Genomic DNA, 10,371 nt, shown 5'->3' on the forward strand with positions numbered 1-10,371 from the left:
CAAGGTAAATGTTTGGTTTGATTACATGTCTTGTCTTCTTGTTCCCCTCTAACTTGATGCATTCGCAGGTGTGGAGTTGTCTGATAACGATGCCGTGGCTGAGATGATTATGGACTTCAACAGAGAGTCACCGGCAAATGTTTCTTCGGTGCACGAAAGTGCACGTGGTGTATACTCTATGGATGATCATGCCTGGAGTTCGCGAAGTTGGGTCTTTCCTTACTACCTTTCCAGTCAACAAGAATGGTGAGGGAAGGTCAATTCAGTGGCGCGTCGACGGAGATTACGTGCCAGATCGAGTGCGATTCCGGCTAGTCGAATCGCTTGTTGATGATGCGTTGGATAAGTTGAGGGGCGGATTGGCGCTAGATGAAGAAATTGAGTTGGACAGTGACGGTGAACGAATGGGCAGCATTGAGAGCTACGTGGTGTCAATTGAAAAAGTTGGTCAGTTCACCAGAGAGCAACTGGAAGCTATGAAATCCTTGTGGGGGCTACAAGATACTTGTCGCAATGCTGTTCTTTGCTGTACCTGGTTGAATAGCACTGTTAAACCCGCGGTCAGTGATCCCGCTTCAGCGGGTATTATAATGGGAAATATTCTGGAGTGTTGGCCGTATACACCGCTGGTTGGGTTCGGATTCGACCTGACGTACAACAATCTCTTTTGCTTTCGAGATTCCGCTTGGCTAAACGATAATGCCATGCGTGCTTTTGCGGTTTGTCTCGCACGGTACAAGAACAATTGTACAGTCGTCATTCCGCCCCCAAAAAACGCCAAAGATGCCAAGAATGGAACCCAACCAAAGGCCACCAAAAGTCGTATCTCTACAAGCACGCTCGACAAATTTGGTGAAAGTGTTGCCTTGCACCAATTCGTGCTTCTTCCTATCAATTTTGGTGGCACGCATTGGGGATGCCTCGTGGTTGACCGAGACACCAAGGTTATCAAGATGTACGACAGCATGGGCGGTAAGAGAAACAAGAAACGGTTGCAGAAGATGGCTGAAGAAATCCGTACTGGGCCTCTACGTGACGATTCCTACGAAGCTTTGGAAGTAACCGAGCCGGTGCAAACGGACAGTGACAGTTGCGGTGTGTTTGTGTGCCGGTTTTTTTGGACTTGCGTGAGCAGCGAATCCCCCAGCGATGTGTCCCCAGCTGGTATTACGAAGCTGAGGTGGGAGATGCTGCACGCAGTCATGAAGTTGAGGCCGCGCTAGTTATTCGTGCATATCCGTCAGTGCAACATGCATGCAAACACTAACGATTTTAATACATGGTCAATTCTTGGGCAAAACCTGGACAATGACTGTATGGTGCAGAAGTCGATAATGGTAAATTCGTGGTACGCCACCATGAGCGTGAACCGACACACCGCAGCGGCCATCACTCTAGAATTTTTCGAAGTAGCGCACACATGAGTATCCCAGGTTTTAAAACCTGTAAAATACCTGGGTAAACGGTGAAGAAAACGATTGGTTGCGGTGAGTTCCGACGTCGACTGCCTACGATCATTTCCACTTTAGCCTAAGTCGTGCACACATGAGTATCCCAGGTTTTATACCTGGAAAATACCTGATTTGGTCATTTAAGCTCCCGAATGTAAATTACCAAATCTGATTCCGTTCTCTATAAGGAAACCTGGGCGAAACCTGGCCCCCTAGCTGGACTATCCATGGAGAATCAGATTTCTGAGTATTTTTTCAATCTGGGAAACCTGGACGCTAAGGTCGTCCTTATTTAAAGGGCCTTGTTAAAAGCAAATAGTTTTACAGTCTTTTCGATGGAAGTTTACACCAAATGTCACAGCTTCGCTTAAGTGCGAAAATCAATTGGGCAACTTTAAATCGATTATCTCGATAACTCTAAATGGTTCGTAAGTATCATTTTGTTTGACGCTGTCTCATATTAACTTCATCGATTTTGAAGTTACCATCAATGTGCGTTTAACACAACGCACGGACACGAATTAATCCCGTACGTTTCCGAAGCACTGCCAGTATTATGTCTGCTCTAATTCGATTCACTTCAGTGCACTGATTGGTGGTGGGGATGCCCTGGAGTCCGTCGGTAGTCATGCTGTCTATTATCAAGCGTGGGCCACGAAGCCGGGAACACAGCAGAGAAAAAGGCGTCCTCGATAATACCAATGCACACCATCAGGACAACGTAGCTGAAGAGAATCATGTAACTATATACGTAGATCTGCCCGACCCAAGGAGTATACGCGACATCGTTGAATGTATCGTGAATTTCGTCACCATTCGCCACGGAAAAGAGTGTGGTGGCTGTAGAGCTCGCGGTTTGGAACCGAGGCACCTTGGCGCCGAACATGACAGTTCCAAAAAGCACAAACCCGACGAAGATGGGCAAAACACCGACGAGAAACTGCATCACTCGCGGTAAGCCGCGCCGCAAGGTGAGTCCAAGGATATGAAACCTTGTGTTTACCTGCATATAACGCACGAGGCTACACCACTGCAGCGCGCAGCACAAGGCGAACGTTAAGCATAGCGTGTCATTCAACGAGAGTCGGTAAGCGTGACGCCACGTAGCCAACAAGCACGTCACAGTCGCGAAATTGACAGCGAGCACAAACCAGAACCAGAAATCTTTGGCAGCTCCTTCCCTCAGTGCGAGCGTGATCAGGTGTTTGCCAACGTGTTGAGGATATTCCGATTGTTGAGCACCAATAGACTTCACCTTAGTCCACATCAGCGCGAACTCAACTGTCTGCAATACACGCACGAAGAATAAAATAAAAAAATAATTCGTAAGCTCCTTCTACTCCTTCCGGTCCTAATACACGACTCACCTGGTACAGACCAACCACCAGCAGTGTGATCCAGTTGAACGTGACACTTGTGTTTAGAAATACCGGTGGTATGTCCTCTCCTTCATCTCTTTTTTCACTCTCCAGAAGTGGCACATGAACAAGATTGTAGTTCATTGTCACCTCCAAATGACCTTGATTCAGTAGATCGTATCGCATAACCACCGTCCACTGATACAGCCTTTTTTTCATGCCGTTCCCGTCTATTTTCCCCTTCCTCTTCATGCCCACCACCACTTTGAGCTCCATGGCATCCAGTTCGTCGAAAAACTTTCTTGTCTCCTGCTTTCGCGCAGCCTCGCTCTCCATGCGCAGAGCTGCCGGCCACTGCTCGCTGGAAGAGGCGTTCGTAATGTTGTAAATTGAGTCAACTGGGTCCTCACCAATGTCTGTGCGTATTGTAAGCAGCGGAGGCGGCAGCAGCAATTGCGTCTCATTACCGTAAACCAGATACGAGTCTAGCGCCACGTCCGAGAGTTGGAAATAGTTGCGTACAGCCCCATGCAAATGCTGACGCGTCTCCTCGATGGTAAAGAGCGCTCCAACTGGTAGCGCAGAAGCCCTCGCAGCGAACCCTCCAGCGAAGAATTCGTCGTCCACGTTGGCCGCAATCTCCTCCTCTACCTCAAGCAGGAAGTGGGGGAGCGTCTCGAGTGTCGTTTCATCTGGACCGATCTGTTTGTCCACGTCCACGTAGAAGAGCAGACGTATCCAGTCGTTGGCAACAGCGCGCTGAAAAGGGTGCAATGCAGAGCCTAATTGGGAGCTGCGGGACGTCAGTAGCAGCACCGCACACACATGCAGCAGCGGTCGAAGCAGCGGAAGGGCCCGAAAGTTCATTCGCGTGGGTTTTATTACATGTACAGATTAGTTAGGAAGGATAATTATTCCAAAACCTATGTGCCTAAATCGACTTCTTTAATTTCATAAATCTGGGCTTAATTTAGACCAGTTGTGTGACGGCACAAGTCCTTGGACCAGAATGTAGCCATCTGTTATCAGCCCAAATTAAATGAATGACAAGGGTGGATGGATAATCCAACCCACAAAACCCGAAATCCGAATTTCCCAGCATGGCTGACACCTCATCAGAACGCGGCGCTGATGGCATTCGCGGGCGCAACAAGAAGGCAGACACATTGTCTGACATGGAGTGCGGCACGGATAGTGGTCCTACTATGGCCAGCACCTTCTCCAGCTCCGCTGCAGTCGTTGACGACGACGACGGCTCGGTGTCATTTACCCACGAGAAGGAGAGGAAGGCATTACCAGCCACAACCACGCCCTCCAAGATGCAGGCCGTGATCCGCTGGTGGAAGTCTATGCGGTTGCAGTTCGGCGACGATCTGTTGCTCCAGATTTTCTTTGTCTACTTCACCCAGGGTATTCGAAGCACGCTCTGCTCGCTGGGCACGAGCTACTACCTGAACGAGACGCTGGCGCTGCACCCGGCACAGTCCGAGTCACTGCGTGCCACCACTGCTATCCCATGGATCATCAAGCCGCTGTACGGCATGCTGTCCGACAGCGTCCCTATCTGGGGCACGCGCCGCAAGTCTTATTTACTCATCTTCAGCGCCATCTCGGCCGCCGCCTACTTCGTGCTCTCCATGCCAGGTCTCATCACGACCTATGAGAGTGCTCTGGTGGCGCTTGTGGTCGCGAGTCTCGGTATCGCTTTCTGCGACGTGGTCATTGATGGAAAAGTCGTGGAAGCTGCACGAAGCGAGCGTGAGGACATGGCAGGCAACCTCCAGACGCTTTCATGGATTTCGCTGTCGGTAGGGTCCGTACTAGGATCGGTGGTCTCAGGCTATGCCCTGAACACGTTCGGACCCCTTGGTGTGTTCTTTATCTCAGCACTGGGTCCACTATGCGTGGTCGTGATCTCCATTAAAACCCCAGAGGAGAAGAATGTGCCACAAGGAGACGTCGGCTTCTTCCTAACGCTGCAAGATCAATGTCGCACTTTGGCGTCGGTTGTAGTAGACCCCATCTGCTGGCGTCCAATGCTTTGGATCTTCCTGTCTAATGCGCTACCACCCAGTATGGGTGAGGCCATGTTCAGTTTTAAGACCGCCGAGCTGGGTTTCTCCAAGTCCTTCCTGGGTTTCATCTCCACGGTCGGCAGCATCACTCTTCTGGGCACCACTGCGCTCTACAACGCCTATTTCTGGAATATGCCCTTCCGCCGTATGTTCTTCCGCATCCAATTGGCCTCGGCCTGCGTGTCGTTTGCCGAGTTCGTGCTGGTATCGCGCCTGAATGTTTCCTTCGGCATCAGCGACCGGTTCTTTATCTTTGGCGATGAGATCCTCTCGGACGTCGTGGCTCGCCTCAAGCATATGCCATCACTCGTGCTTTGCGCCAAGATCTGCCCACCGGGTATCGAGGGCACCATGTTCGCGTTGCTGATGTCCATCTACAATTTCTCGTGGTCTGTGGCCTCGTACGGCGGTTCGTGGCTGTGCAATTATCTGCAGATCTCCAAGACCAACTTTGCGGGCCTTGCTGTTGGCGTCACTATACGCAGCATGGCCAAGATTATGCCGCTTTTCCTACTATTCATGGTGCCGGCGACTACTTCCATTAGCAGCTCGTCGCTGGCGTCCAAAACTAAGTCGAAGATGGCACAAGTAAGGAAACAGAGCGCGAGCAGTGACAACGATGACACTGGCATCGACCTCAAGGTGCAGGTGTAAGGGTAGCACCTGTACGTTTGAGGGCAAATTGTCAATGCAAATACAGTACTGCACCCCGTTTTCGCGCCCCTGGACCTTTAATAAACTTCCGGATGTGATGATCCTTAATCCAGGTAAACGATTGTTTGTTTTCTAAAATATGATTTATTCGCAAATCCTATATGGTCCACCTCCGCGAAAACGGGGTGCAGTACTGTAATACACCCTTCACTCCAATTACATGTAATCGTGCTTCATGCATTCGTGCCAGGGCCCGACTAATTAGTGAAGGGTGTAGCGGAATTAGTGCATCAGCGGTCGCATGATGATCAAGTCGGCACCGCGTGTGGGTTAATTCTGCTCTTCATTCCAAATATCATAGGTTATTAAATATCCAGTAGGAAGAAAAGCAAAAATCTGCAGAAACCCCTATCTCAGGCTATTAAGTTTCACATCTATAAATAATTCACGTCGTATCTCAGGTCTCTCACAAAAGGCAACATCTATCCAATGTCTTCGAGGTCTCATGTCGGTCGATCCCGGTCATATTGCAATCTTCCCTCTTAAGCTCAGCTCTCTTCTACGCACTCCACGCCACCCACAACCCAAATGCTAAACCTGTACCCGCCTGCAAATCACGCCGTGTACAATGGCGCCACGCTCAACTTTGCGCCTGAGATCGACCAAGCTTGCCAGGCCATTCACGATGCTTGCAAGGGCCTGGGTACGGACGAGGAGGGGCTTGTAGCTGCACTGGGCACCAAGTCCGCTGACAAGCGTTATCTGATGTCGGTGCGCTACAGAGAACTATTCGGTAAGGACATGAAAAAGGTGCTCAAGTCCGAGACATCGGGCGACTTCGGGCACCTCTTGCAGCTCATCGCTCGAATCGCTGACCGAAAGCCAAGGGCGGCTTATTCTCGACAAGGTCCAACCAAGGTTCTGGGTACCAAGGGAACAGCTCATCTACCCTATCGTCATGGGCCGCACAAATGTGGAAATCGGTATCCTTAAGAAGACGTACTACGACATGTACGGCAAGGACCTGGGCTCCGTCATGGATAGCGAGCTGAGTGGTGACGTCAAGAAGGCCGTTTTGGCGTCGCTTCAAGCGCCTTTGGAGCAGTTTAACCCGGCCTTCCATAGCCCACAGAAGGCGGAGGAAGATGCCGAGGCTTTGCATAGGGCTGGTGAGGGCCGTATGGGTACAAGGGAGCACGAGTTTATCAACATCTTAGTTGCCAGTCCTCCCCAGCATTTGCGAGCCGTCAACGCCGCCTACGAAAAAAAGCACAAGCACGGCATCGTTCACGCTGTGAAGAAAGAATTCGGTGGTGACGCTGAGGATACGCTGCTATTCCTGGTGCGCATGGTATTAGAGCCACTTGTGCTACTGTCGGAGCTATTCGAAAGTACGATGAAGGGCTTCGGCACGGACGAGAAGGCACTCAGCGCGGCGCTCGTGCGCTACCACCTTGTGCTACGTGACATCCGACCCGTGTACAAGAAAACGTACGGAAAGGATCTTCGTGACCGCATTCAGGGCGAAGTTAGCGGAGACTATGGAAAACTCGTGCTGGCCGTGTATGACTCACCAACGAACTATGACGAGGCGTAAGATACTCCGGATAGGTTTTATTAATCCTACAAAACTTTCCAAAATATAAAACCTACCATTTTGCTGATATGAAAAAATGTAAACAAGCATTTTTTGAGTTTTTGAAATAATCGCCTTTACATCTGACCCTCGTTTTTCGTACTTAAGTGATTTCTCAGGAGAGGGGATTCTGTCAAGAGAGTGGGTATCCTGCCCGACTGGGGTTGCCCTTCCCCTACGCATCCCTGTCTCTTACCGAGCTGGTTCATCCGTACAGCAGTATACATCGTATAGCGCCGTGAGCCACACAATTCGTTAACGGGGAGAGCGTGAGCGACAAGCATGGATCTCCGCACGCGCGCAGCGCAAAAGCGCCCTCTTACTCATTCAGCTGAGTGGGAGTCCGACGAGAGCGAGAGTAATAGCTCGGATGCGCCTCCTGATGACGTCTGGGCGCCTTCCCCCGTCGTGAGTGATCTTGATACGACACATATTCCGTTGGAGCCAGTGAGCTGCTCCGATCCGCCGGAATCCACCAGCAGCACAAACGAAGGTGGTAGCTCCGTCTGCAGCGGGGCTGCCGTAGCTTTAGCGTCAGAGGAAGACGTTCGACTCAAAGAGTCACTAATACTAAGTTCCTTATCCAAAGGAACTTACAGCCCAAGACCAGGGCTCAAAGTTAATACCTTAACTTTTATGCTTCAAAACCAGAAGTGTGGTGTAGCGGGATCAGCAAAATCTGCGAGATTGCCAGATCCAACTTACCAACTGCGCCCAGACATCGACTAACGGAGGGGGTCCCCCGATGATCCGTGTTCTGCTGAGCTTTCCTCACCTTGTGTACCCGTCGGTAGGGCGGGATCTTGCTCTCTCGGTAACTTCCGAAGAGTTCAAGTGGTGAAGCTTGAGTGTCTTGGCGAGGCGTGGGGATGGGGTGGAGCAGCAGAGGTAAAATCTTCACTCTGCGTCCGCGGTTGGTTCTGGATCCTAAGCGAATATTCGAGCTTATGGATTCGGGGCCTAGATCGTGGATCTGGCCGTAGGGTTGCCTTGCGGGTGTGTCCCTTGCCTTTGCGTTCCTTTGCGTTGTACTTGCCGCCTCCTGTGACGGGATCTTGAGAGTTGAGAGCCCCTAGGGTATAACCGACCAAGTAGTAAATTCGGTTAACCTGTCGGATCTGCACAAGTAAAGGAAAAGCTCACTAGGCTGTAGGATCTGGCCAATGTATTATCCAGTTATCACTACCAACACTAGATTCGCAATTCCCAACCTTCTCCTAGCTCGTACGGCCAATGTAGTTCCGGTTCTTGAAGGCAGGAAGGCACTTGCGTGTCACTGTGCAAATTGGAGTCTGTATTGATATTTAAGCCTTTACCTGCCTGGATTTCTACCTTCTATGTCTTTCATCTGCTAAATCCCTTACCAGGCTCGGCTGCATGTCCCTTCTTTCCTTGACCCATCATCCCAGCTGTATTATCTTCAGATCCACCGGATCCATGGCGTAATCATCATGGTCACCCTATTATAGGTACAATCATCCGGATCCAGGTCGCTTGGATCCACTTCACTGTAATTGTACACTCGCCGTGGATCCGAGCTCTCCAATCATCCAACATCATCTTGCAACCGTCTATGATCTCCATTGTCCCACGAAAGTTCCAGATCCACTGTATCCATCATTCCTGCATCTTGGATCCAGGTCGTTCTATGCGGGATCCTCCCTCCTTGGATCCGAACTCGGAAGTATGGAATTTAAGACTCCTCGCGGTGAATCTTGACTTCTCATTAGCCGTGGCTACTAGATCCACCTTCAGATGGCACTTACCACGGATTCACACTCGATCCACTGGTACATAGTATATCCCATATCCACCTAAGTGAATCCAGGTAAGGGTGGATCCGAGATAAGTCTTGGTGGATCTTGCCTTCCCGTACATCGCTCATACCAGATCCATCGTCATTCCATACGGGGTGCCGCTCGTCATGGCTAATCCACCACAGGCAACTTGCACCCGTGCCAAACAACCCAAATCCTCTCTAATCACTTGAAATTGTCACTGATTCGGGATAGTGACCCCGCGTCAGGCCCATTCTCTTATTTCTGAGAAAGCACTTCACCACAATCGCCTCCTGTACGTGGTCGGCGCTGCACAACAGCGTCCACGACGTGCACTACCAACATCCGCAACCGCTTTCTCCTCTTCGTGACACATGTCTGCTGCCAAGCGTACTGGCAATTCGCCGGGCAAGCCCTCATCCGCCACCCCTCCGGTCAGTCCGTTCTCAATGTCGCCCACCGATCTGCGGGTTCTAGCCCAGGCTCTTTCCGATCAGGTGCAAACCTTGACGGCGGAGCTCCAGACGGCTAAAGATGCCTAAGGCCAAGCTGCGTCTTTGCACGCCACCCAACTCCAAACCTTGCGAGCCCAGGTCCATGACCAGGCTATGGAGATCCAGGGGTGGGAGCACCGTGCGGCCTTTCGGTCGCAGGACCTACGACTCTTGCTGGCTGATCAGGCGGTCGAGATCCGCGACCTGACCGGACGGCTGGATCACGCCTCCCGTCAACGAGATAGCATGCGGGACGACAATGACCACCTCCTTAGGGAGATGACGCTCGCCGGATCTGAGATCCACCAGCTCCAATCCCGGATCCACGACCTCGAGCGGGATCTGGAGGATTCTCAGACTGCTAGGGCAGCCACGGACGTGAGCTTGGACCGACTCCGTGACGAGTTGCATCTGACCCAAGAGGAGATGGTGACCAACGACTATGTGGGATCCACCCATGGCGGATCCACCTTAGGGTCGGCGCGTGGAGGATCTCCCGCGCCAAATCCACCTCCCTCGTCGCCGGATGTAGCTCTGGCTCAGCTTGCTGAGGAGTTGCAGAATACCAAGGAGTCGCTCGAGAAAGCGTCTGCCGGACGAGAGTACGCGCTCGAGGAGTTCGTGCGTATAACTCAATTACGCGACGAGATCCAAGCGAAGCTGGCGGACACCAAACTCCAGTGTGACAAGGCGGCTACCGAGTGGGCGGATGTCAAACGAACGCAAATGGAGCTAGAATCCAAGCTCCGCCGCACGAGTACGTCGGTCTTCTTTTGTCTCCTGCTAGTAACCCCATATTCACTTGTCATGTCGATTCAGGTGACAAATAGAAGGATGCCGAGGCAACTGCAGCAAAACTCCGGGACCAACTCGCTGCTGCTCATGCTCAGCACCAGCGGCTAGTTCTAGAGCGCGATTGCGGGTT

The 10,371-nt window shown here is 51.4% G+C and overlaps 4 protein-coding genes across 4 annotated transcripts; 3 read left to right on the forward strand and 1 right to left on the reverse strand.

Moving 5' to 3' along the window:
• Positions 1 to 476: 476 nt before the first annotated feature.
• PITG_21148 (cysteine protease family C48, putative) lies at positions 477 to 1,223 on the forward strand (the record flags this gene model as incomplete). Its single annotated transcript, XM_002895050.1, has 2 exons — positions 477 to 548; positions 609 to 1,223. The coding sequence occupies 2 exons, from the start codon at positions 477 to 479 to the stop codon at positions 1,221 to 1,223; spliced, it is 687 nt and encodes a 228-aa protein (XP_002895096.1).
• An 808-nt stretch (positions 1,224 to 2,031) lies between these two features.
• PITG_21149 (uncharacterized protein) lies at positions 2,032 to 3,676 on the reverse strand (the record flags this gene model as incomplete). The annotated part of the gene is made up of 4 exons (XM_002895051.1): positions 2,032 to 2,632; positions 2,717 to 2,736; positions 2,819 to 3,007; positions 3,068 to 3,676. The coding sequence occupies 4 exons, from the start codon at positions 3,674 to 3,676 to the stop codon at positions 2,032 to 2,034; spliced, it is 1,419 nt and encodes a 472-aa protein (XP_002895097.1).
• Positions 3,677 to 3,984: 308 nt separating this feature from the next.
• On the forward strand, positions 3,985 to 5,538 carry PITG_21150 (Folate-Biopterin Transporter (FBT) Family; the record flags this gene model as incomplete). Its single annotated transcript, XM_002895052.1, has 1 exon — positions 3,985 to 5,538. The coding sequence occupies one exon, from the start codon at positions 3,985 to 3,987 to the stop codon at positions 5,536 to 5,538; it is 1,554 nt and encodes a 517-aa protein (XP_002895098.1).
• Positions 5,539 to 6,126: 588 nt separating this feature from the next.
• PITG_21151 (Annexin (Annexin) Family) lies at positions 6,127 to 7,135 on the forward strand (the record flags this gene model as incomplete). Its single annotated transcript, XM_002895053.1, has 2 exons — positions 6,127 to 6,331; positions 6,426 to 7,135. 2 exons carry the CDS (start codon positions 6,127 to 6,129, stop codon positions 7,133 to 7,135), a joined length of 915 nt encoding a protein of 304 aa, XP_002895099.1.
• Positions 7,136 to 10,371: the final 3,236 nt, after the last annotated feature.

Source organism: Phytophthora infestans, genomic scaffold (assembly GCF_000142945.1).
Source record: "Phytophthora infestans T30-4 supercont1.274 genomic scaffold, whole genome shotgun sequence".
In the NCBI taxonomy this organism is placed as follows: Eukaryota; Oomycota; class Peronosporomycetes; order Peronosporales; family Peronosporaceae; genus Phytophthora; species Phytophthora infestans.